Below are 27,974 nucleotides of genomic sequence, written 5' to 3' on the forward strand. Positions count from 1 at the left end.
GGACTACGAACACGTGCGACGAGCAATTTTTTTTATTTCCCCTCTTATTACTATCGACTTGTGCAATAATGTTAAAATATTGAATCGATTTTTGCGTTTGAATTCGGGTCAACAAAGAACTAAAAGTGAATCGATTTTAACTACAACTTTTACTGTAACTAACGATTGATAAGAACTTCACGTAACTTGTTACGAAACATAAGTGTTTTTTTTTTAAATAGGAGCTCTTCAGACATTGTAACTATGTATAAGTAAACAGTATACATTGTACTGACCCTCAAATTTGTTTATTTATTAATGATTAATGACGCTTGATTACAATATAATTTAAAAAAAATAAGGCTTATTAATTTTTAATATTGTAATTTTTTTTTATATATGTTACTATGCTTAACTTATTATGTAACGTATACCGTTAACAAGGCACTCTCTCTCACGAATGAATAAGAACGGATTGCGTATATTAGCCTAATATCCAGCCTGAGTCCACTCCAGTCGAGTGCCACACTTGTTATACCGCGTGTACAGACAGCAAATCACTCAATTACTATATTTGCGCTCATACCACAAAGCACTGTATCGTTATCGGTCTAGTAATTTATGCAATTGCTGTTTGACTGACAATAAAAAACTTTTAAACCTTAACCTACCTTTATCTCGCAAGCGCATTAAATATACTTTATTTTGTCTAAACTGAAGTGTCCTTACTCGACCCGTGAGTATGTATAAACACTCCCAGAAGGTATATATAGCAATGGTTTTATTTGCATTTTAATTCAACAAATATGAATTATATAACATAAACATTAAGATCTTCCAAATTGATTATGCTTGCTACGGTTAGTGCTACGAAAAGCGTAGAGCGTCTATACAATATTGACCTACATCTATTTTGATGTAACATAACTTTCTATCCATACACACACCCCACGTACGATCAACAGATACTTGATAAGATAAAATAGGAGATTACCATCAACTTGAGCTACATATTGGGGTATTATAACGAAATGTTTATTAGTTTAGGGGCTGTAAATAAATCTTTACAATAAACTTAATATATTATACAGTAATGATATAGGAATTAAGTAATTAATCTTTATGGACAAAATATCGAAATCGTAAGCGTGTATATTAAAATGAATGACTGATAGTATATTGCTAGATTCTTTTGTCTGTTGTACGCCCTTGATTTAGCAGTTAAAGTTAATTTAGAAGGTTTATATATTCTTTATTTACGTTCATATGTATAGTTTAGAAAGGCAAGGTTTTACTAATAAAAATATTCTTCAACTTAATTAAAACAATGTTATTGCATTTTAAAAGTCAACCAAAATACAATACTGTCTAGACTGTATCTGTGTACTGCTCATATAATCTATAAATGGAAACTTATTCAATACATTTTTAGATACGCAATCGATGTAAGATTTATTTATAAACTTCATAGACTTGTATATTTTATTAAACGCTACGGATCAATGACCCCTTTATTAACATTTTTATTGTAATTAAAATAGTTAGCAATTAAATTTTTTCTTTTTCTTAATTGTTATTATTACTAGATAGATGTAGAAAATTGTGAATACTATATGCTTGTGTTGCAAATATAAATAATATTACCGTTAAAAAACTATGATGTGATTAAAAATTGAAAGTTCATAGTATAAGCAAATCCGTAGACTATAGTAGGTTAACTCACAAGCTCCAATATTTACATAAGTATACCGAGTAGGCACCGTTCAAGGCATTCTTCGGGCGTGACCGCTTCACTGCACATCAAACGGACTACCACCAAACAGTCATAATCAGCCTCTTAGGCTTTCTTTGATAAACATTACCCTATGCTGGGGAATTTAATTTGCTTCCTATTATCTCGTTTAATTTAATAGAAATTCTGAGAATATCTTATGTATAAGACATTTTTCGGTTTTTATTTTTAAGTATGTTTTCATTTCTAATATTTATGAAAGTCTTTTCTATGCGTAAACATTAAATTAATTTTACACAATATTAACATAGAACATTTGGCATTTTAATGGTAACATGATGAGAAAATTCATGTGGTCGCAAATAAAATTTGCATTCTGAGATTCCAAATTTATAAGTGTTATTCTTCGTCTTAATCCTATAAGACCATCTAAATCTACCTATACGTGATTAGTGAACCATGATTTACAAATAAATATACCTTATTAAAATTATATCAACTACAGTGTCTCACGCAAATAATCATTTATTAAATTATATTTTTTTTTCCAAAAGTAGTAGTAGTAAACCTTAATTGCCATACAAAAGGTGTTTTTCCTAAACAGTTCCAGGTTGATTTTTAGCACAGCCGATTTCTCCGAATGTCTACTTCTTACGTCAACTTCTACATTCGACTTAAAAATATGTATGTTTCTATGCACGAATCCTTGACATTTCTAAAATATAAATACAGGGAAGAGATAAAATTTTGAGCTTCTTACATAAAGGTACGCAACTATCAAGACAGTTTGCTCCACAAATTGCTCTAATACATTTTATGCAGATATGCTACAAGAACAATGGCTTAATCTAATAATAACTTTACATAAGTTGTTAGTACTGCCTTACGACGTTAACACAAGAAATCTGAAATCTGCAATTGAATTTTTACTATTTGCTCGCAATCAGCGATTCAAAAAGCATGGTTTATTTGTATTTTTTAAGGAGAATAAAATCTTGTTTAGCGCTGGGGTGCGGCCCTCAGTCTCGTATTGGCATATGCTGTACGTTTTACGCGGGTTTAATTTTAATCCCACTTCTCTTCGCTTGATGAGTCCCCCTTTTACAATATTCCTATATTCATATTAGTTAATGGCCGTTGGAAGTATGTTAAATCACAGATATTATCTGTATAACGAGTTTGACTTGAGCACAAGTGTGTATTCCTAATTTAAATTCAATTGAACGTTTATGTTCAAAAACCAATACTAAATAAACATAAAATTATTGTATTTACAGATTTCAAATAGATAGATATTACGGTAATGCTATTGAATTTTCAAACGTCAAAGCTATAATGTAAGCTGTAAATACGCAAGTATTCGGTAATAAGGGCGGTTATAGTAATCGAACCATAGAATATCAATATTATATTGGTAGATTATACTTACACAGCAATTAAAATCCGGATTCAAAGTATGACACTGAAAATGGAGTAAATGGAGCGTTGCACTAGACGTACATACGGGAGTGCTTATCCCAACATAAACATAGGGTCGTGAATGTTTTGGCAGAGAAAGAATAAGAGTAAATGCCGTAGAAATTATAGCATTAAGAAGTATGTGTGGGGTGCGTGATAGCATGAGTAATAGTGGTTGCATAGGTCTTGTCGTAAACACCTAAATGCAGTAGTTACTAGAGCATGCATGGTGAGTGTCATGAAAGTGGATGAAGCGAGAGACGTATGTCGGGACCGTGGCACCTGAAGATCTGTGGGTTTTGCCTACCCCATTGGGAAAAACGGTGTGTAAAAATAAAATAAAAGATTTAAAAAATTCCTTAATAAAAATGGTTTTAAATACACATTTCATAGAGATTTTCGCAATATGTAAAAAAATCTACGAACGATGTGTCTGATGCGCACTAGAAACTATTACTGCGAACATTTACATTTGTAAGCGGAATTCGATAGCAGATGATACAAATCAATAAGCTAATATGCAGTACAAAGCTGGCAGGCAAACGCAACCAACCATTCATTACCGAATCAGTTTAGCATTCCTAGCACGCCATTCACTGACCACAGAGCATTGTTTGCACATGAGAATGTTTGTTTATGGTATGCGAGCTTTTTGGTATTCTAATGTTGCCAACATTATGAATAAAATCATCTGGTGGCCATTATGAAAATTGGCCCGTAAAAGCTATTATAAAGATTAAAAAAAATGATTGTCTCAACTGCGCGGGATTAGGATAAATATTAATTGAGTCCATGATTTTAATTTTCCTTTACGACAGTTGTTTTCGCTGAAATCAAGGCTAGCTCAAATAATACATGACCTGAAACATTCTGAAGACCATTGTTTTGTTTGTGGTTAGTGCGTGATTTATTCAATGCATTAGTATGTCTTAGTATAGTCGAATATATAAATGTAATAATAACATAGTAGGCTTATTTGAAAAAATGCAATTTGGGGATTAAGGGACGTCATGCCTTCTTAATGTCTGATAAAATACGGCTTAACTTGTCTATCTGGAAAGGCAAGAACACCAAACGTTTTTCGACCCGCAATTTTTTCTCCACATGTTCCCCGACAATTTAGTGAAATTTACAGTCATTTTACAATAATTTCACAGATCACATCAACTCCCCTAAGAAAGCGTTGACAGCGTCGTCACCCAACAATAATAGGTTTCGATCTAAATCAGAATTCATAGTCATTACAATACCCCTCCTCGAGTTAACATGAGTTATGACTTATTACTACCCCATAACACGGATGCCCCCAAATGACATGTCATTGTCACCTTGCGATTTACGAATGTGGCAACACTGACCACTTCCCTCTCTTTCGCACTAGCAATAATTTATAGTTCTTTCTTTATTTATTATAATTTTATGCAGCGTGCAGCGCCTAAACGTTGTCGTTGTTCGATGGGGGGATATTAAATGTAATAACAGTATCGAGATATGCGTAAATGAATATTTATGAGTTTTTTTGCATCTGATTCGGTGATTATGGAGTGTCAGTTGTACGTAATTATAGCGATGGCGCAGCCGCAGTGTGGCTATTGTCTGGTTTACGATAGCCTTTAGTAAAATTTTATATTACTGAATTAGACATTACATTATCATTTATTTTTAAAATTATACAAATAAATATTTAATTTTTAGATTGGATATTTTTGAAACAATTAACAGCTATTCCTCAAAATATCCCAAAAATATATAAATCCTAGAGCTGGTGCTTTATTGCTCAACGCATAAGTATCGCAATACAGCTAGGAAATGCTGCTAGTGTTAAAGGTTTGCCATTTTTGCCAAATTTGTTTTTATTGTCAATTTATTAATTATTATTATCATTACTACGTAAGTTAAGAAAATTGTAAATACTATATATTTGATTATTATGTTTAGTTTTTAATAAACGCAGTATTATTTAACTTCTTAAAACATTCTATTCACACGCGTCAAACCGAACACATTTGAAAACACCAAAGTAACGTTTATTTTTATAAAATATAATGAAAAAAACGTCCGTTATATTTGTCTTTCTGATTCATTCGAGCGTTCATCCCCGAATACGTTATTATTAATAATGATTATTGTCATTAAAATAAAATCACTATTATTGACGGCTGAGAGCGGTTCATGAATTAAATACAATCGACTTTTGCCATTTGGCTGGCTTTCAAAGATGAAGTATTTAATTGTATTTACCCTCGCTATTTTCACTTCATTATTTTGACTTTAAAGAAGTTGTAAATCTTATGTTACTTGACAATACATGAAATGAATTATGTTCTCAATTCTCAACTTATAATTAGGTTTATAACATTGAAGTTAATAACATTACCGGGGTATATTGCACTTAATCATTCAATAGGTTCTATAGAGTATTTACATGTTTTAAACCAATATAGTAATAATAATTATAATTAAAAATAATATCTAGAAAACTAAACTAATTTTTTTTTAATTATTCACTGTGGTAATTAATTAACATAGAGTTGTAATTAATGTAATGTAAGTGGTAATTAATTAACATAACGTTGGTAGTAATAAGTTGCGCAGATGTCATTTTTTTTAACTTTTCGCAAGAGTAGAAGCGTCTGTATGTCTTTAATTTTTTATTGTATATGTAATTAAGTTTGTACATTTTATTTAAAAAATTCTTAGTAATGAACAAACTCTTAGTAATGAACAAACACATTCTTGGCATAAAATAAACACTACTATTATTTTCAACTCTCAATCAATAACAACTTACATTGTTTTAGCAGATATTGGAACTAAATCTAGGGAGACCTGAACATCTACTCCGCTCCTCCAACTGTTTGATGAAATTTCAATTAACCTCACGTACTTCTATATTATTTTTTATTATTAATGAACTTTTAATTACTTAATGATGCCAGGAACATGGTGTAATGGTTACAGCTCCGTAGAAACATTTTGTAAAACAATAAACTTGGCGATTAAAAAGAGTGGCGGAGAGTTTATTGCCAGTTCTTCTCGTTCTACGCCGTTTGAAATCGGGCAGTAAATATAAAATTAGATGCATTTGATATGTATTTCTTTATTGACGTTCATAAGTGTATATTGTGTTACCTAAATGAATTGATGACTTTTAATTTTGTAATTGTACAATCGTGTCCAAAATACTATACTGTAGAGCCTATTGTTTTGCCGATATCTGTAAAAAATGATATTAGATGGAAACTGCTATAACGCTATACAGCACTAAAACCGTAGCACTGTAACTGTTCATTAAGTATTTTCCCTAATGTGAAAATAAGTGGAGTCTTATGAACGAGAAACACGTCGTCAATTGGTTTGCCTCACGATATTTTGTTTTACCGTATAAGCAAGTATACATATTATATATAAGTGTACATTACAGTAACATTAGTGTCTGGTTCATGATCTCAGGGCTGAGATTTGCCAGCCTTGCACGGCTGATGTTGCTCTCCATTGTTAATAATAGGTGTTATAATTTTTAGTGAATAAAAGACCTTTCTAACATCAACGTCACGGAATTGCCATTTATCTTAATTTAACCGTCAACATAATGACAATTTTACAACTGGAATAATCATTTCGTCACACTTCCGATTATTTCACACTCCTCGAGAACTCGGAAGCCACCCTCATCCATCTTTAAAAGTATAATAAAATAAATCAATAATCAATTTCACGCCAGCCTTTTCAACCCAAAACAGGGTTAACATTTGTCCATTTCGCGGAAAATCGCGATGTATGTGTCCCGGAAAATGAATAGGTATTCTCACATTTTCCCTAAAAACCAAGAGATTTTCATGGCATTTATAACTACGCGATCTACGAACCTAGAACACAGTCTCATATTTTTAAATTAAATAACATATTCAAGGATCGCAGCATTATACTTGACTGAAAAATATCTATTTTGGATTTTGATTGAATATTTTTATGTTAGCAACACACCTTTAAAATTCATACGCACAGCGGACTCCATGAGAACGTACCTAATAAATTGCATATCATTTCACTCTCAAATGCATCCGTATAAGTAAACATCTTAGCGCCCCGCCGCGTCACAATACAACACGGTATTGACAAACTGCCTATAATTCCCAATCAAACAATAGATTTATGAGCTCTTTAAGTATTGACCCATTTCTTTGATTGCGAACAATAGTTAACGATTTTATAGAAATCGTATTCGTGGGAAAGGTTCGAATTAAGTGACCTGCGCTGTCATCGACTATGGGCGGGTTTTTTTTTATTCGGAAGGCGTTGATTCTTAAGTCAAGGGGCGTCTTGCGGTTGCTTTATTTCAATTATTTGAAGCATCGAGTGCTTTGTATTTTTATTATGCGAAATTCAATATTTCGCGGGATTTTTTTGTTTAATACTTTGTTTGACACCCAATTACAATGCCTTTTGAATATAGATTATTACGATTATTTCAATTTTATTGTCTATGTCTATTGTTTTTTTCCAATGATTATTAAACGTTGGCAGCTGACAAAAACGCATCAAAAAGTCAAAAGCAGATCTCCGCATTGAATTTGAAAAAACAATAGGATAATGAAATGCAGCGTAGGCGCGCAGTTGCACGCTTACATTGCAAAGATTCAAAACATCTGACAAGAGTGAAAGCCAAAATATTGACTTGCAAAGTGCCGAGTTCGCGCACAATGCTCCCAGCAGGTTGTCCTTTGTAAAGGACCCTTCAGAATTCAACAATACTGGGAGTAATGTACTGCTTTTTTTCGCGATATAATTGTGAATCTAGGTGCTAGATAATTCTATAAGCCACTAAAAGGTTCTCGAGTTAATTGTTTTTAGAAAATTTAAAGTAATTTAGAAAAATTAACCCACTCTCCTATACTTATATCAAAAATATTTATCCCCATTGTGTATCCTCGTGAATGCGTGTCTCTAAATCTACTGAACCGATTTTGATGTAATTTACACTACATATTTACACTTACTAAGTCGGAATATATCTGATTTAAATTAAAAGGATCATCTGGATATATGTTTAAATTTTCAAGAAATTTGTAGACAATACAAAGATACATGTAACTGTATAAATATTTATAGAAACAATACTACAGGACGAGTCGTAAAAAAATCAGTATTAAACTTTGACAGTAGGTACTCGGTGAACATGACCGTCAAACAAATATTACAATTTTGTACTAAAATTTAACACGAAGCACATAGACGCCAATAAGAAAATTCATATGGTGTAACTGAAAAAGATTCCGTAAAACTGGAAACTACGTAAGCCGATTAAAATGCAATTAAACATGTCCCATAGATCGTAGAAGATTGTAAATAAAAATTCTCTAAGCTTATTGAAAAGTATTTCGCCCTACGTTCACGGCTTCTGAGCAAATATAAGATAATTTTTTCGCTTCACCTCACCCGGTATTTAGGGGGTACCTTCATTTTTACGTTCGGAAGGTGCCCGACATAATGTAATTTATTTTGTATTCAAAACTCGACTTCAATATCGAGGACGCGATTGTCGGTATGATGTTTCGTATTTAATTTTGTTACATTTGCGTATATTAATTTTTGTTCGTCGTTTAAGATCGCTGAATCAACGAAAATAGATGTTATAGTGTAGGTACAAGTATTATTGTTGCCTTCTGTTTTGAATTATAATTGAACATGAAACAAATATGTATATATGTATTATCCTATAGGTCAGTTATAAAACGCGCGTTTACTTATTCCATTGTTCCATTGTGATTAATTCTATAATTACAAGGTGGGTTAGGTTAGTATGTATTAAGTAACCCCAGTATTAAGTACTTGTGTTTGTTTTGTGTGTTCATCAACATCATGGTTGTACAGCCACTTATGGCCGAGCCTTAGCCTCCTTAACTTTCGCCATCGTAATCAACTCGTAATAAACTTCGAGCACCTATTGTTTCGTTGACAACTCCATCTAACCAACGCAGCATCGGTCTACTGGGTTTTCTTGTCACCAGGAAGCTAAGTCAAGATGTATGAGAATTTGTCGACACAGTTTATTTATAAAAGTTTTTCGATTTTGACATACAAGGTTGTTAAAAAAATGTACACAAAAAGACGATTTTCGTTTAACTAAACTTAAGTAAAATAAAAAATAAATCAATGGTGCTACAAGCTTTTTAGGTCTGGGCCTCAGATTCTGTGTCGGTTTCATGATCATTTTTTAATCGAATAGGCAAGTGGGTGATCAGCCTTCTGTGCCTGACGCACGCCGTCGACTTTTTGGGTCTAAGGCAAGGTCTAAGATGTTTTCCTTCACCGTTCGAGCTAAGGTTATGCGCACATAGAAAAAAAGTCCATTGGTGCCCAGCCGGGTATCAAACCTTCGACCTCAGGGATGAGAGTCGCATACCACTAAGCCAACACTACTCGATCTAACTATACTTAAGTACTCACATAATAAGAACACACCTGTAAATAGGTAACTTAAAAAATATTAATTAAGCCTGCTTTAAGTAAGGGTACATAATCTTTATCCATTTTAATTCCAAATCAAATGATCCTAGCAAAAAACGTATGTAAGCTTATCTCGACATATTTTGAGCAAAAAATACAGAACCATTATAAAAACTAATTCCCCGTGTATACCACAAAAATCTATTTAAGTCCAACCGAATGCGAACCGATTGTTAACCGGACATTGTCTAAGTGCACTCTTATAAAGAAAATTAATATGTGTAAACAGATATAAACAAATTTACAGAAAGGGTTATTTACTAATTGGTGAATTAGTCGACTACAATCGTGAAAACAAGTCAATGAGCGTGTAATACGAATTATGCGAGCGCTTACAGGTCCTTTGCGGAGTTTATTTTTTACAAACGGCCACTGCACAGACGTTTTTCACACATGGCCACACTTATACGACTCGCTTGTTTATGGTTATGCATAATTGTTTTTTACATTCTGTGGTCCTTTGACAACAGTGAATAGAGAAATTGCAAAATATTTTCATTTGTTTATTAATAAACACTAATAAATTAATAATAGTCTATTACTTAGAACATAAATGCCAAAAAAGTAGTTTTTTTTTAATTCGTTAATTATTATTATTTCAGTGTTTTAAAAACAAAAAGTTTTACAAGATTTTAAAATAATTATGTATTATCAATAGATACTGTTAATTCTTGCGACAAAAAATCTTGTTAAATTTGCTTTCAATTAATTTGTATCAAACAAATAATTGATACGAATCATTGACTTTGTCAATTGGTCCTTGTTAAAAATTTCCATTTCATTTTGTTAGAAAATTTCTAAGTTGCAACCCCTTGAGAGCCATTTTTCTACTCGGACAGTCAAGATTGTCGACTTTTAATTAAATAGCTTGTTATAAGTTTCTATCCGAACAATTTCTATCACCTGAATCAAGAATATTGAAAATAAATGAATAAATTACTAGAATTTGAAGTTTATGTAAACAGAATGTAGTACTTAATAATATATATTAATATTATAAATAACATTATAATTAGTTTATTTATTGATATGTACATAAACAAAACTCATGTGTTGTTTATGTACATATCAAATCCCTACTCCTGTACTGAACAAAAAACATAAAAACAAAATAAGCATAACTGAAAGATTCACTAAGTTTTAATTAATAATCTGTGGAAAAATTAGGGTCGTGACATAAACAGTTCTTATCATAGACAAAAAAAGAAGGACCGTTTCGAACGTGCCGCGCTTTCTCGGTCCATCGGGCATCGCGTCAGCTGCCATTCAGCGCGCCGAGCGGACCACCGCGCGTCTACATATCGAGTTACCGTGTTGCCTTCCTGCCCTACGTCTAAGTTACGTCCGTTTGCCGCGCTGTCAGATGTCAGTGTGACAGTTGGTACTCTGTGGACATTTTTGGTTAACTGGGTGGCCCTAAGTTTTATGAAAGAATTTGTCAAATCAGTCCAGGCGTCTTCAAGTAATCGGTGAACATAGATGATAAAAGGAAAATAACTAACGAATCTTTTTATTAAAGTGAACTTTCTTCAATTAAGTCGATTTAAAGGCATTAAGCATTCAATATTTTGTATAGACACAAAATCAATTTCAAAGGCGAACGATGTAAAAAAACAGACCGCTAATTGTTATAGAATCTTTAATAACAGTTAATACAAAAAGTAGCCCAATTTATACCTCAAGTTTAAATACTTATGTGGTAGACCTTCAAACTTTGAGTGAAAGTTAGTCAATTTAACATACTAATAAACTTGAAACACTTGATTTGTACATAAATAAAACAGGATTAAATTACACGTTATAAGTCGTACATTATACGCTATTCTGATTTCATGTCAATGGGACGATTTTATCATTGACATCGGTTAATAATCTTAATATCTCATTATTAGGCCACACATGCGACAATTTTATCTTTTTAAAATATTTTTAAATTTCATCAAACCTAGGCCTAATTACCGGATTTATAATGCAACCTTTGTGTCACATTATTTTTACCCCTCATTTATCAGTGTTTATATATATCTGTTTCTTGTTTAGTTTCTACGTTATTTTATTAAATTAAACCTTTATGTTAAGACAATAGTACCCACTATTAACATGAGACAAGCTGAGAGTACTTTGGAGGCATCAATTCGACGTATCGGTAAGGGCTTTTGAAAACGGTCGAAGAAGAAAGACATTGTTATTTAGGATAACACTAGATTTGTTATAATATTAATTCTTAAACAGTTTTACTCAAGCCTTCTATACTTTATCGTCCGCAACAGAGGATAAAATCCATTTCTAAGTGCCTACTTCTACTTGATCAACGATTTAGATCGACAAAAAGTAATAATTTACCTCTAATTTTGTACACAGGTATCGTCCATCAACCGAGTTCTACGAAACCTGGCAGCTCAGAAAGAGAAGTCAACAAACCAGCAACCGTCGCCTGATTGTTCCACCCCCGTGTATGAGAGATTACGGCTTTTGGGGACTCCGGGGTCCACGCCAAGTTGGCCTAGAGCCCCTTGGCCATCTCAGATCGATACTCGCTCCCCTTATCAGCTTCATAGTCTGAGCCCTGGACCTCAGACTATAGGCTGCAATGGAGATTTAACGGGGATGAAGAAAGGTGCGTGTTTAATATTGTGAATATAATATATTTTAGTTTAATTCAATTTCTTAACAAAACCTTATTTAAAAAAGCTTCGACATTTAAAATTGTTGATATCACATGTCTTTTTGAAGAAATTTTACTGCTAAATTAATATAAAGAAATATAGTTGTTTTACTACTAAAATATTATTTCAACATGAGAAATAACGAATAACCAAAAGTTATTTCAAAGCCGAACCGTAAACCGCAGCTTTGGACAGACGGGAATAATTTAAAAAAAACAGCAAAATGGCAATCCGCGTTCGGTCACAGTCTACAACTTTTTTCCTCGGCATTTTGATAGTCGATTTGTGGCTCTCCCCACCCCCCACCCCCCGTCAAAAACATTACTCTGCCCATCCGCTTGGAAGATTTAATTTTCATTTTTATCTCAAACCATCCCCCTTTGTAGTGGTTTGTAGTCTGTATCCAATTAGGTTGGCTTTGAACATTTTTCTCAAACTCCGTAACTGTAGGAAACAGTTATGGAATTTTTAATTTAAATAGATTAGAGATTATGGGTGTTTGCCACGAGGGCGAGTCAAAAAATTATTGATTTGAAATTTTAACGCGATGTGCGAATACCATAAATTACGGGACAGGTCTTTATAATTTTTTATCTGTGATTAAATGAAAATAACAAGAAATAAGAACTAAGTCATACTGCGATATCAAGATTTCCTACGTCCTTTTTGGTTCAGAAATTGTTCGTTGTCAAAATAGCACCTTAAAGCTCCAAGACAAGGTCAAAGGAGCCAAAGAATAAATCCATTAAGGACCAAAACTAAATAAAACGTACTGAAGGGAGGTGAATGCGTCGAAGCGAGACCGATATACAAAACACGTCAAGTGCAAGCGGGACAAAACCTCGTCTGGCCTCTTAAGATAAGGCGAAGAAAAATGTCGCAGAATATTTATTCGGGTCCCTGATAAATGGTTATTATGGGGTTCCGTAGTAGTAAATTAGTGGGATATATGGTGTCGGTTGAATATTTATTTATGCGTTGAGTAAGTTATGGTATCGTTAGGGCTGACCGCGGTGAAATGGCACGGTTTATGGGCGCTTTATTGAGATCTGGGATATTGATTATGATAAAGCACTGTTAAGCTTTCCTTAGACAATAATGACATAAAACGACTTCTAAACACGGTCACTGCATTTATTACTAAGTTTTTAACAATACTATTTTCTATTGTTTTCTTATGTGTATTTTTCTATAGAAAATTACACAGATTGTGTGACAAAAATATTTAACAAAATCAATGAACAAAACTCAGCCTGCAATTTTTCAACCCATACCTAACGTAGTTGTTTGTTTCGTTATATGTATTTTTCTTTCTATTGTTTTCTTATGTGTATTTTTCTATAGAAAGTTACACAGATTGTGTGACAAAAATATTTAACAAATTCGATGAACAAAATTCACGAAACGAAATACACGCATATTATCAGTTGACTTGAACGATTATCAATTGTCAAAAATGTAAAATTTCGGCCAAAATGCTTTGACAGTCATTGTCATTCATATTTGTTGTCTCTGCCCATCCTTACATCTTACATCCATACTTGAAATCATAATATAGGCCGATTACTTAAAGAAAAACAAAATACCGGTGGCGCTACAACCTTCTTAAGTCTCTGCCTCAGATATCTGTATAGATGTTTCATGACCATTTATCAATCTAATAGGCAAAGTGGAAATGAGCCTCCTATGCTTGACACACGCTGTTGACTTATTGGGTTTGGCAAGCCGGTTTCTGACCGTTCGAGCAAATGTTAAATGCGCATATAGACAGAAAGTCCATTGGTGCACAGCCGGGGATCGAACCTACGACTTCAGGGATGTGAGTCGCATGCTGAAGCCACTAGAGTATCATTGCTCTTTTACTTAAAGGGTTTGTTTAAAAACTCGAATTAATAAGAAACTTCTCTTTCCGTAAACTTTTAGTATCAAAACATAAGGAAAATTAATTACATAAAAAAAATCCCTTACAATAAAGAATCTTTTGAATTTGAACTTATTTTGCAATAAACTCCTTAAATCGACTTATATCAAAGGAAATATAGGATGGCGTGAATAAATATTATCTATCGTAGATATTTCCATATTGAGAAGTTTACGTCAGCCGTAGAACTGACGCAAAATATATGAATATACTCTCAGACTTACTGGCACCGGGACTGAATTGTATATTTTTTCTTTCGAATTGATTATATAGAATATTGATTGAATAGAAATCTACCCAAATACTAAGTGTAAACTTTGGTAAACAATTACTTTAAGTTGACTTAACAACCGTCATTACTTAACATTAACACATATTGGTTTATGTTTTTAATAGATTATACATATATAGAAATCCTTGGAGCCCGGGAGACTTCTGTGCTTCTGGAAGGAGCTAGGCTGGCTAAATTAGCCAGGACTTTCCGCACAACGGGCCAATTATGACTCTAAGTGCGGAATACGAGTCCATCGACCATAACCATGCATATATAGAATAACATAAAGCAATGTTGGCCTAGTGGCTTCAGCGTGGGACTGTCATCCCTTATCGTAGGTTTGAACCCGGCTATGCACCAATGGACTTTCTGTCTATGTATTAATCATTCGCTCGAACGATGAAGGAAAACAACGTGAGGAGCTTGCCTTAGACCGAAGTCGATGGCGTTTGTCAAGCACAGGAGGCTTATCACCTATTGGATTGACAAATTATCATGAAACAGATACAGAAACATGCGGCCCAGAATTAATAAAATTATATCTATAAAAATGAATGAATCCCTATTTCCCTTTGTCACGGCATCACGTGTGAACGGCTGGACCGATTTCGCTAATTATTTTTTTGTTGTGTTTGTTATTGTCAGGAAATGGTTTTTATGAAAGAAAAAAGTAAAAACATTGCGCGGAAAATTATAAACTTTAAGAATTCTTAACCACCATATTAAGTAATCATGACTTTTGTTACGATAGCAGTTTTTTTTTCAATGTAACCTTTTTGCGTTTGACATAACATTGACAGAATGCGTACTGCAAATGTCGTCAAAGAGGATGTAAGAAAATGCTTCGATCGGAGTTATTATATGTATTATATTGATAATTGTTTGTGGTATTAATCTTGAAAATCCATGTTTTTCACATGGTCAGTTATATGTCGCATGTTCCGATGTCGGAATACCAATAAAACTATTTATATACGCGCCAGAAAAACAAAGAATGTTGTATATCATAAAGCATTTTAAGTTAATTATACCAATTTTAAACCAATATTCATAGTTAAGACAGGACAACGTCTGTTGGGTCCGCTAGTAGAATAATATTATTTTTTGAATCCAGTAATAATAAAATGGTATACTTATATGGATATAGTTATTTTATGTGTTTAATGTTGTGTTTATCAATAATAGCAATATTTTTCTAAGTGAAACTATTTTAACACATACAGACTCTTCTTATAATACATACATTACTTTAGTACTGTTAATTGAGCATATAAGACAAAAAACAATTAGTGATGCCAGGAGTTAAACGCCCTTAGAATGGAAAATATCTTCTGAAATCAGGCCGAGCTACGCTCACCAAAACAGCCCGAGCAGAGCTGAGCTGTAAAGGACCTTAAGGGCAACAGCGAGAATCCAAGAAAAATGTGTGCTTGTGTACACATATAAGAAGTGAAACTTCTTGATGACCTTATTATTCGAAAAATGATCTACTATATGCAACTTTACAGAAATTGTAAGTTAAATTAGATAAAGTTTAACAAAAGGCTTTTATTATCATAGACATGAATACACATAATACAATTATTTCATTTTACCTTTACCCTTTTTATAGTAGTAATAAGGACTACTAAGATTATAACAGAATTTCATTAATTGTAATAGAATTATTATCATTGTCATCGTTATTATATATTTTTGTTATTAGTGGTTGCGAAAACATGTAACGCGTAATCGAAAAATGTGACGGTATTTTTTTCCAACGCAGATAAAAAAGATTCACTTCAAAAAATCTTCTCAAATATTAGCAGAATCTTTAACAACATTTGATTCACAGGCAAAAAATGTCCATATAGATTGATTCATTCAAACTAGATTGCAGTTGGAGTATTAGGAAAAAGCTATTAATTATTATTACAACTTAAAAATGCCTAAAGCCTTTGATCATCCGACTAAAAGGCTATATTTAGTATTGATACAAGTACATTACTGATATTCTATTCAAAATACCTAACACGTAGCACAAACGCTATGTACATGTCGGCAGATACAAAGTACGCCGCAGCCCTTTGATCTACGCTTATGTACTGTATATAACCCTTGCTTTTCGTATGTCTTCTGTTTTGATTCACTCACTTATGTAAATACCTACTCTATACGCTATTCATTATCAGTCTGTCTGTTTATCAACAACTTTACTGACTATTGAGACTGGAGATAAATGTTTTTATATTTTTAAAAGGTTTCAAAATTTAAGAAGTGGTTAGAATTGGATAAATATTGAGGTCATTATAACAAAATGTTGTTATTATAACCCTAATGTTACCTTTTCATATAAATAATTGTGGCATTATTGAAACATTGTTACGCTCAAGAGAATCTTTGGCTTTTTCAGTGTAAGCATCTATTGAAGTAAATGTAAAATCCTAATAGACATATATCTACGGTAAAATAGCAATTAAAACGACCCAACACAAAATACGCTATTGTCCATACCACCAATGAGGGTGCACCCACCGTGAAATGCGATTAACGCTTTGACAGTAGATGTGTGAAGAACACTGTAGTTAAATGATCGTCGTACGTAAATACTAATGTATACCCTACGTATGTTCATTTGCGTTTTGTTAATCTGAGTTCAAAGAGATTTGTCTTTAATAGAGGTTAGTTATGAGTGGAAAATACCAGTCTTTCTATATAATATTTTATTATGTACCTACGATACTACAAGTGGTCTTAAGATTAGTTCAATTACAATGAAGCAGGATATATCTCTTCTAATATTGAACAGTGTATTTTATGATTACCTATGTATTAGCTAATTTATAATACTTTTCTTTGCCTTTAATAAATGTAATAATATTTACAAAACTTCCATGGTCCAGTGAATAGGCTATCTCGCTCTAAAAACTTAATTAGTATTATTAATGAAAATATATTTTACAGCTATCTACTTAGTTATCGTAGTTTTGTGTAGCACAATAACACATCTAAATTTCAGTTTAGGTTTCGTAATTTTTATTTTTATTTTGCGGTTTGCTTGGGTTAAATTATTTCCATGCTAGAGTTATGTTGCCTACCATTAGTTTTTCCCCGACTCATAAATTGTAATATAACATTCTCGTTCCCGATAATATTCTATTCTAACCTATTTTTTTTTATAAGTAACATAAGTGTCACTTAGATTTCAGAACCCTTTGTCAAGTTGTTTTTATGTGAACCCAGCAACCCTATCGCAACCCTACCAATGATTTTATGTTAGTTAATTAGGCTCTAGTTTGAATTTTTATAATCTAATATAATTGATCTGTATGTGTGTAAAGTTTATTTATATTTTCTTGTATATTTTAAGCATACATGTTGTGCTATATTAAAAAAAGGTTTCATTAAAACAACATGAACATTATTACCGATTGATATTCCAAAGGCTGGCCATAACACCTAAAATAGGCTCCGAAGATACAGTTCGTCAAACCTTACTACTTACAATATTTAAAACTATAAATAATAATTAAAAGTAATTTTACCGTGCACACTTGTAATAAACCAAAACGTAGCACGTTAATCGTGCGAACGGGTTGTACAAAGGGTTTAGCAAGGCCAATAACGCATGAAACAGGATTATAAAACATGAAAACGCTCGCTAAAGGGCGTTTTGAACAACCCTCCGCTTACATGTAATTATAGCTGTTAATTTACGAGTTTGTATTTAGGATACCTTATTTAAACACAGTCTAATAACCGTATTCAGAGTTGTATCTAACGGTAGCTTAAGTAATTCTAGTTAGATATCACTCTAGTCTGATTTCTTCAAATTCAAAAAATTTGAGTTAACTATGACGTTAAAATTAAATTCTTTTGAACTGTCTAAGACCGTATTAGTAGTTCAAAAGAATTTTAATTTAAAATCCCGAATAAAACAATCAGTCAAATCACATTTTCATGACTTTTGAAAATATATTTAACAAAATACATATCGTGTTTTGGACAAACAATATATTAATTTTAATAAATAGTAAGTAGAGAAATAACAAAAAGTTGTTCGTTTTTTATTTATGAAAATAAATCAAAGCAAAAACAGGATTAATTTTCGCAAATTAGAAGGAAGACCACAATTCAATATATTTTAATTAAAACGACAATATTAAAACCGCGTCTATCAACCACAATGGATATTAATTTAAAAATCCATTAATTCGGTATCGAAATAGCGTTGTATGAAATAATAAGGTAAAAAAGGCAAGGGTGGTGGGCGGCGCCGCGTTAGTGCCGCCCCACTGCGCAGCGCGCATAAACAACATATAATTATATCCTATGACATATGCGACGCTTATGTACTATGTGCCTAGACTTACATGCATGTTTATTTAAAAAAGGAATAGAAATGTTTTGGAGTTTACGATGTTTTAAATATACAACGTATTTAGAACGCGATAAAAATTACGTAAAACACAGTGTTAAAGCTATTAAAAAAACTTTCAGAACGTGCTGGGTTGTATTATCTAGTTTATTTCGCATTTCTTAGGAATGCTATGAAAAAAGTATTTCGTTATCAATTGGATATTAACGTAATATACTAAGTCCCAACCAGACATGTACCTCAGATCAGGTCATGAAACAAATTCTCTTCTGTGAAGAAGAAATGAAATGTTCCACCATTTTGCTTTGAGGATTCGGCTTTTTTCCGTTTAGGGCCTTAGTACATAGGGGTAAACTTAACTCTTGTATCATGTTTTATTTTTGTTAAGCACGTGGAAACACTCAAGATCAATATAAATTGAATAAATGCACTTACAAATAGAAAATTAAAAACTAAATAACATACAAGTCTTGTTAATTACGACCGTGATAGACACATCCTCTGATCTTTTTAAAAGATAAATTTCTACTATGTATGGCAAGATAATTGCTAACTGCATAACAGCCTACCATAACTTTTACGTTGAATAATGTAGCAGCACAAACTCATTTTATTCCAACTAAGTTTTGTATGTAAACTATTTCAATGAGGTATCGTGTTGCAAAATTTCATTGCGTTCAATCAAAAAGCAAACTCGATCCACAGTAATTTTTACAAGAAAAGTTCGATTTAACTATTCTAGTTACTGTGTTTTGATTAACCTCAGGTTTGGGTTTAGAAAAATTTAGGGTTTATTACTGCAACATAAGAAAATAATGCTCGATTTTTAACCATTTAGTTAAGCTAAATATTTCTAGTTTCCAGTTAAATCAATTAAGTAAATGGCTAATCTAAGTACTCGTGAATTTCTTATGCATGTCTTTCAAATACCTATTGAATGTGCTTAACATCTAGTAGAGTGAAATTAAAAAAATAACATTTTTTTCGTTTAAGCCTTTGGTATTATAATATAACATTGCAAAGCTTTAGTCTACTTTTAAGTCATGATGATGATGATGATGCGATAATTACAAACAAATGTGTTGTAATTATGTTGGAAAACAACACTTAAAATAGCCAGGGGAATACTTATGTATAACTATTAAATGTAAATGATATTTTCCCCTCGCGCAGTCGTATCAGTTACCACCTGCGGGCCTTTCCGCCGTTTTCCTGCAAAATGGCCGACGCGTGACTCGAGTGCTAACTAGAAAAATTCATATTCCCATTTTGATAAGCCTGAAATATCACTTAAACGTGAGTCATTTGTGACTTTATGGTGCCTTGGTACTTTTGAATAAAAAATTAACTTAAAATGTATTATCAAAGTCATTTTAGATTTATAGTTTCACGGACAAGAATTAGGAAATAGTTTCAACTTTTATTCAATCTAAACAGTACAATAATGCGGTTTGTACTAAAGATTTTAAGATATTAAGATTGTTTATGTTATTACGAAGATTCATTTATTTATTTATTTCCACATCATTATTCCACCTTAACAGTTACAACTAATTCGATAGAACGTCAAAATAATACCTACACCGATTATCCTAAAAAAAATATATTTATATGCCTAAATCTTATAACTAACAATATAGCAAGCAACTCTTGTGAACTCAGTCAGTGTACAAACAAATAGGTCTACCTCAGTAGAAATTTTACAAATTAGTGTCTTTGGTCGCAAAGCCGCCAGTTTGTGGTTAGTAAGAGACTTTCTTTAGAGTTTTTAATTTTTAAATGATCTCTGTACTCTATTGTATGAGGATGACGTCTCTACCCATGGTATATTCCCTGTCTAAATCAAAGTGACGTTAAATAGAGACACATCTATTATCTGATAGCGATCTTCGTACAGTGTGCCTTCATGAAACATTAATGTTTTCCCGCGTGACAGATGGGCTCCCGATACACCGAATGTCATTTTCTGTCCGCGAACAAGCCAGGGTAAAGTCACCCGTATGACGATGGACCGACGGTGTAACCGTTACGGAGTGTTTCGAAGATACGAGATCATGTTTCGAGGTGTCATATTCGTTTGCGAAGTGAAGTGGGTGGGCTGATAATTACGAAAATGTGTCAGCTTGTGTTTGTACAGTTTTGTATCATAAAAACTATGACTACTTACAAGATGATATAATTTTCATTAACCTATGTTCTATAGAAAATCCATCTTGAATAGGAGAAACATAAGTAATGCAATCAAATCGTATTAATTTTCTTAAAACAGCCAATTTATTATTGGAATTAAAGAGTATCCTTAGTAATGTATCTGTGGTATATATATGTATAGAACAGATAATGATAAGTACATTTTTACTCAGTATGACTTATTAATATATCGAGTATTTCATATTTTAATAGGGATTCAAGATTTCTTAATAATGTAATTGCTTGTCCTGTAAAGTAAAGAAATTGCGTTCATCATATTCTGACCTATGGCCACAGATATAATGTATCAGCATTAAATAATATTTCGTTAAAATTATCACTCTCAATTTACCGTCGCAGTGTTTACATAAATTACATAATTATATCTATAAAACCCTTTAATCGTGGACATCCAATTATACCTTCGTAGAAGTGAAAGAATTCAGAATCCTAATAACGTACTAAAGTACAACACATACGGTATTCATACGAATCATTAAAGTCTTTAAACCAAAATCACCTTCAAAATAGCACTCCATTATTGGCCATACATTTTTAAGTTGATAACGCTATCGCAGGCAGGGTTACGTGGTAGGCTGGGCTGTTATCGTGTCTTTCCGCATGAACGCGCGAGTTACAACCACTCCCCTGCCCCCCTGGACCTCCCTGGAACCCCCAAACACCCCACGGGTGTCTCGGTCCCCGCAGTACCAGATACCGAAGAATCTTGACACTTGAATGTAATTTACTATTTTAACTGGAGATAACGCGATAATAACTCGCAGACATGGGTTTTATTTTGAAATGTGATTTTTATATTAGTAATATTTAAAATATATACGTAATATTTTTTTAATATAGTGACGGATTTACGTTTTAAAATGTAACACGTAAACAACTTACACAATTTGGTTTAGATTCACAATTATCTGTATCTATTTTATTTTAAATCAATAATTTTAACAACGCACCTTCTATATAATTTTATTTGTAAATAAATACATATTTTACTATAGTTTATTTCCAAATAATTGAAATTACACCAGTATTTCACATAAATTGGTTTATTTGTCGAAATATTGCTCTTTACAACAATTCTAATAAAGTTTGTGGGCAAAATTAATTATGAGGAATACCGTTTGAAGTATTTTATTTAAATTAGTTATCACTTTCTTATAATCTGTTTAAATCGATTAAATTAAAGGATCAAAGCTCTGAAATATACTCGCCGATTTACAAAGCGCCGCGGGCCCGATCTCGGATTAGTATACCGCAATAGACACGCAAATCACCGTTAAATCTATTTAAACAAGCCCCAGTATATTTATCTATATTTCAAATAATTTACAGAGTGTATGCGTACTAAATATTATTAATTTTCGTTATTTATGTGTCTTTTTACTTTCTATTTTTAATGTATCATCTTTTTAGTTTAGTTTGTTTTTTTTGTTCCTGTTTAGTTTTGTCTTTTTAACTGTGTATAACATGTATTTTTGCACTACTTGCCTATCTTATGTAATTTAATACATTTTTATTTATTTTTTCTTTACTCACAGTGGTTGCCTGGAAGAGATCGCTCGAAAGCGATAAGGCCGCCGGTTGCCCACCTTTTGATTTAATTATGTTCGATTTTTTTAATGTAGTGTAACGAAGTGTTAATAAATAAATAAATAAATATTCAAAAGACTCATCTGAAATTATATGTACTAAAGAAGCTAGGCTTAAGTTATTTAGCTGTTTGTCATTAAGTAAATGTCATTTACCTTTGTGGACAGTCAGGATATTCAACCATGCTAAACATGTTATATAATTATAAGTTATAAGACCACAGCCACAGTTAATAGGATGCACCTCACAGTGATAATCTCAAAACATTTATTACATCATATTTTATCCTATAAAGTAAACGTTGATGATATGTTTGTTTTAAACACCTGTAAGTCCTCAATATCTTTCTATTCATGTGGTATATTTTTCTAGATAGCGCATTAGAAAATGATTTTATGATAATGTTTTTTTTTTTTTGACCGTATTGTTTCGTATTAATACGGTATGCCTACGATAACACCAAAACGGTATGTCTAAGGATTACACCGTATGCATACACACTACGCCATAGATATTAAGAACCAAAGACAATATGAATAAATCAGGGGTAACAAAGTTTTGGGAGCAAGTTATGATTTACGAGTGTTCCAGGTTGTTGAAACATGTGATAATGTACTCTTATCAATTACTATGAATTAAATTTATAGGTTTACTTTGTCATAAATTCTAATTAATTTCCAAAATGTCAACGAAAATTCGCTTTGAATATAAAATGATGAAGTCTGTGTTAACTTTGAATTTATTTCTCGTGTTTGTAACGGTTGGCATATATATTCATCTTTATAGAAAAATCATTAAAACAACATACATATATTTAGTCTTAACCTTATATCAAATTTTAAACAATTTCCTAGAAGATACCTATCTTCTATAATTCTGGACTTGTATAATCTATATTGTATATCGATCTATCTACCCTTGTATAATTCTGGACAACAATCGAAAGTAAACTATCTGTGTAAAATTGCACAAGAAAAACTTACATTTCAATTGAAAAATCTTCAACTAAAAACCAAAATTTTCGTTACAATTATAAAATAAACATCTACTTACTCAACAAAAATCTCACGTAATATAGTTTTTAATCCGCCCAAAAATATATCTTCTTCTTAACAATTATTCTTATTTTTATTTTTTTAATTTAATTTACATTATTTTTTCTTCATTGCATACACTGCTAACTTTTACTATTATTATTATTTGTTTCTACTGAGTATTAGATTCTTATTTGTTTTTTGCGACTGAGACGCAAACTAGCTGCTGTGGTCTCTGGCAGAATGACCAGCGCTGTGGAACAACTCTGCTCCTCAGCATAATTCTGAGCCAAGGCAATTACAACCACAGCACACACGCATTACACGATTAAACCTTTTTCTTTAAAAAAAATTGTTATCTCTCTATTATTATTTTATTTTATTTTTTTTACTTTTTGATTATTGTTATTTTATGTGTTTCTGTGTGTGTTTTGTTAATACTAAATGTTATGTCTATGTCTAATTGTAATTCAGGTGAAGAAACACTGGAGGGCATTGAAGGACTCAACTCCGATGAGACCGGTTCTGGGGATAATTCGAACGCAGGCTCAAGCGGAGCAGACGATGATGCAGCCAGGCTTCGTCTCAAACGCAAGTTGCAACGGAACCGCACAAGCTTCACAAACGAACAGATTGATAGCTTAGAGCGAGGTATAGTATTTTTTTATTATATTGACTTACTCGTCCGAAGGAAAGTTCACCATATTTCCTTCCACCAGCATCATTAGATAAGGGCAAGCAATTATTCATACACAAGCATATTAATCGTCACGTGCCATTCTGTCTTATAGTTACGTCCTTGTACAACCGGTGCTGGTACCCCATAAAGTAAAGTAGACTTTTGTCTATTTCCGTCAAATTTCATTTATATAAATCGATGTATATAGAATTTTAGCCAGTTTCATTTTTATTAACAATATAAAATTATTATCATTTATGTAATTATTATATACTAAATTTATCTAATCCTTTTAGAAATTCCGATCCAATTTAAAATCCAATAACACACTTCCTAACTATTTTGCATGGCTGACACACAAACCGTGCAGGCCAAGAAAGGGGAAAAAAATCATTTACGCTATCATGAAAAGAAACGTTAATGACGATTGATCTGGTCAGTCTTTAAACCTAAAGACTGATATAGTATAATGCTATCTCATCACAAATTGTATCAATTGCGTTCTTCAAACACTCCCTCGTTAGTGAATTAAATAAATATGACAAAACTTATGTAATTATTTTTATTTTCTTTCAAGAATTCGAAAGAACACACTATCCTGATGTTTTCGCCAGAGAGAGACTTGCAGCTAAAATTGGTCTTCCTGAAGCTAGAATACAGGTAAGATGCTAATAATGTCAATTTATAATTTATATTCTGCAGAATATATATTGCCGTCTACAACCAACTAAGTTTGTTTTTATGTGGTTGATCCTTTGGAAAATGGGATGGGCTTTATGTATGGGATGCTACTTGTGTTTTGCCCCGTCTCACCTCCTTCGGACAAGCAAAAGAGCTGGAAATATAAGAGTATTTCCTCCAACTTCGAGTTTGTTTCCTTTGGAGTAGAGACTCCTGGGCCGTGGGGTTCAAGTAAACAGGCGCTTATTAAAGATTTAAGTTGGCGCCTGCTACATAGTACCGGAGACCCCAGAGCTGGAACTTCCCTCGCTTAACGAATAAGTATCGCAATACAGCGAGAAAATGCCACAGAGTCCAAACTTTTTAAATTTGTTTTAATTTTCTTTTTAATAATTTTTATTATTACTTTGTAGGTTAAGAAAATAGTAAATACTGTGATTTTAATCCATAAAAATATAAATAGAATTTTAAAATGTAATTTCCGGATTTTCTTTTCGTGAAAAGAGAGCCCTGAAGAGTTCTATGCAGACGGACAGTAGCAACAACAGCTGACTAACATTTTTAATCATAATGTACTACAATGTTTACTTATTTTAAGCGGCTTGATTATCCATTTTGACTTATATCTTTATTATTTCACAAATACTCATTAGAATAGGCAGCTGGATTTAGTCGAATACGTTCAGAAACTGTATTTCTACCGATTTACGTTTCTTAAAGTCAAATATCACAGATTTTTTTTACTTATCGAAAGATTCAGGCAAAATTGCTTTTCTAACTTACTATTTAAACCAACAAAGTTGAAATCAAGTCCGCGTCCCGCGTTTTGTTAACCTAATCCGACATTAAGGTGTGGTTCTCGAATCGTCGCGCGAAGTGGCGTCGCGAGGAGAAAATCCGCAGCCAACGTCGGAGCCCTGAGTGCTACGGGGCCCCGCAGGTCCCCGCTCCTCCCGCCCCACCACTGCCTGCTCCCGCGCCACACCATCACAGTCACACGCATCACACACCTTATCAACCACAGGTCAACGTTGACACTTACAGGTATGGTTTTGATACACTTATTATTCTTAGTACTTTAACCGAATAGTTATTACAAAAATAATAAATATTATGCTTACTTACACGTAAGCTAAAGATATATCTATTTAAATATAACATGTGCTTAATGTTTTTTTTTACATTGAGACTGCTTAACATGTTTTATGACGCATCTACAGCCCACTGACTCCAATGGGATACGGGGCAAGTAGTGGCATGGTGTCAGACGCATCAGTATGTGAAGGAAGCGAGGCAGATCTGTGCAAGAGCGGATTCCTAGGTTATCCCCGTTATGAGCTAGGCTACCGACAGCCGCATCCGTATATGAACCATGGTTACCAGCATGAACCAGCGTCTCCCCCACCAGGTAATTTAATAGCTTATAAAATTTCTTTGTCTTTGGTGTAACTTTACAATGATAATTATTTATAAGGTTAGATTTACATCTTTACATGTTGTTTTCGAAAAAAAAATATCCATGCAATCCATGTTACCTTGGTTTTAAATATATATTGCGGACGAGTGACGGACAGGGGTAAAGGGGACTATTTATAGCACCAGACGAACTGCGCATTTAGGGGAGAAGTCACATTATATTCTGATGCATCGATATGTTAATATGCTTTATTTTTACAGTATAAGAATGAAAACTTAATAATTATTAAAATAAACGGGATTTTGTTATTTTATAGAATTGGGCGGTCTTCTAGGTGCAGGAGTTTCGGTTCCATTGGCGGTGCCAGGTCAAGACTCCCAACAGTACTGGTCACGTCTGCAGTGACCCTGGTGGAACTAGACATACATCCAACAAATAAAACATTCAGGCACTGATTCAGGGAATTACCCTAATCGGTTATAAGGCTTACACAAATTATGAGGTAATGAAACTTTTCCTGTTTCAAGGATGTTATAAAAACTTCATGATGTTTATTGATTCTGAAATGGAGACGATCCGGACTCCTGAATGTGTGCCTGACTGAAGCAAGATATTTGAAGCGATTTTTACCATTTCAACTACCATTAACATTTAACTGAATAATGATATTTATCAATTAATATGTAACAGAAATAAACAATATGATAAATGTTCTCCTGACTTATGATGCCTCGAGTTTTCGACATGTTTAAAAAATCTAATTCCTTGTAATTACTATTTTTACCAACAGCGCTTGTAAAAATATGGCTTAATATTCGTTGTGTATGTTCATGCCATGTAATATTATAAATATAGAATAAGATCTGTATAAACTTAATTCTTTATTTGGATATAAACTGTAGATTGTCTGTTTCAATTTAGTTTAAGTAAAATTGTTATTTCAGATCAAACTCCAGATACGCATCAAGGTGTTATTAATATACATACCAAATATCTGTCACAAATCGATAATAAGCGCACATATTCTATTTTACGTAGTTGGGTCCTCGGTGGCTTCACATTGAGTACGCCCCTGCATTCCATAGAATAAAGAATTTACATATCCAGTAGCACGAAATAACAAGAGCACAAATAAAGGCTCAAATTGTATTTATGTAAATTATTATAATTAGTCTACATTATAATAGGTGTCAGTAATTTTTATATAATTTATTTTGGACCTCAAAGCCTGTAAGGTGAACAATACTTATTTGTGATTTATTTTAACGCATGTGTAGATTAGGCCTATTAACCCTGTAGGCGATTTTATTTGGTGGCTCTTAGATTCAGAGATAAATCCAAGTACGAACTATCTTTTATCTTGCAACCACATCAGACATGGGAGATTAAGGGTAGGATTGAGAAACGAGACTCAGTAGGTACAAAGCCCGGGTTCCGTACGCTAAAAATGTTTTTGATTTTAATTGAG

General features: G+C 32.7%; 1 protein-coding gene across 1 annotated transcript in view; it reads left to right on the forward strand.

Moving 5' to 3' along the window:
* Window positions 1–27,270, forward strand: part of LOC123709298 (paired box protein Pax-6-like) — a 35,977-nt gene extending 8,707 nt beyond the window's left edge. Inside the window, exons 5-10 of the mRNA XM_045660519.1 lie at window positions 12,041–12,296; window positions 24,204–24,380; window positions 24,986–25,068; window positions 25,940–26,133; window positions 26,310–26,497; window positions 26,823–27,270. Of these exons, the coding sequence (XP_045516475.1) occupies window positions 12,041–12,296; window positions 24,204–24,380; window positions 24,986–25,068; window positions 25,940–26,133; window positions 26,310–26,497; window positions 26,823–26,911 (987 nt within the window). The 3' untranslated portion in view covers window positions 26,912–27,270. The remainder of the gene's footprint in view (window positions 1–12,040; window positions 12,297–24,203; window positions 24,381–24,985; window positions 25,069–25,939; window positions 26,134–26,309; window positions 26,498–26,822) is intronic.
* Window positions 27,271–27,974: the final 704 nt, after the last annotated feature.

This window comes from Pieris brassicae, chromosome 1 (assembly GCF_905147105.1).
Source record: "Pieris brassicae chromosome 1, ilPieBrab1.1, whole genome shotgun sequence".
In the NCBI taxonomy this organism is placed as follows: domain Eukaryota; kingdom Metazoa; phylum Arthropoda; class Insecta; order Lepidoptera; family Pieridae; genus Pieris; species Pieris brassicae.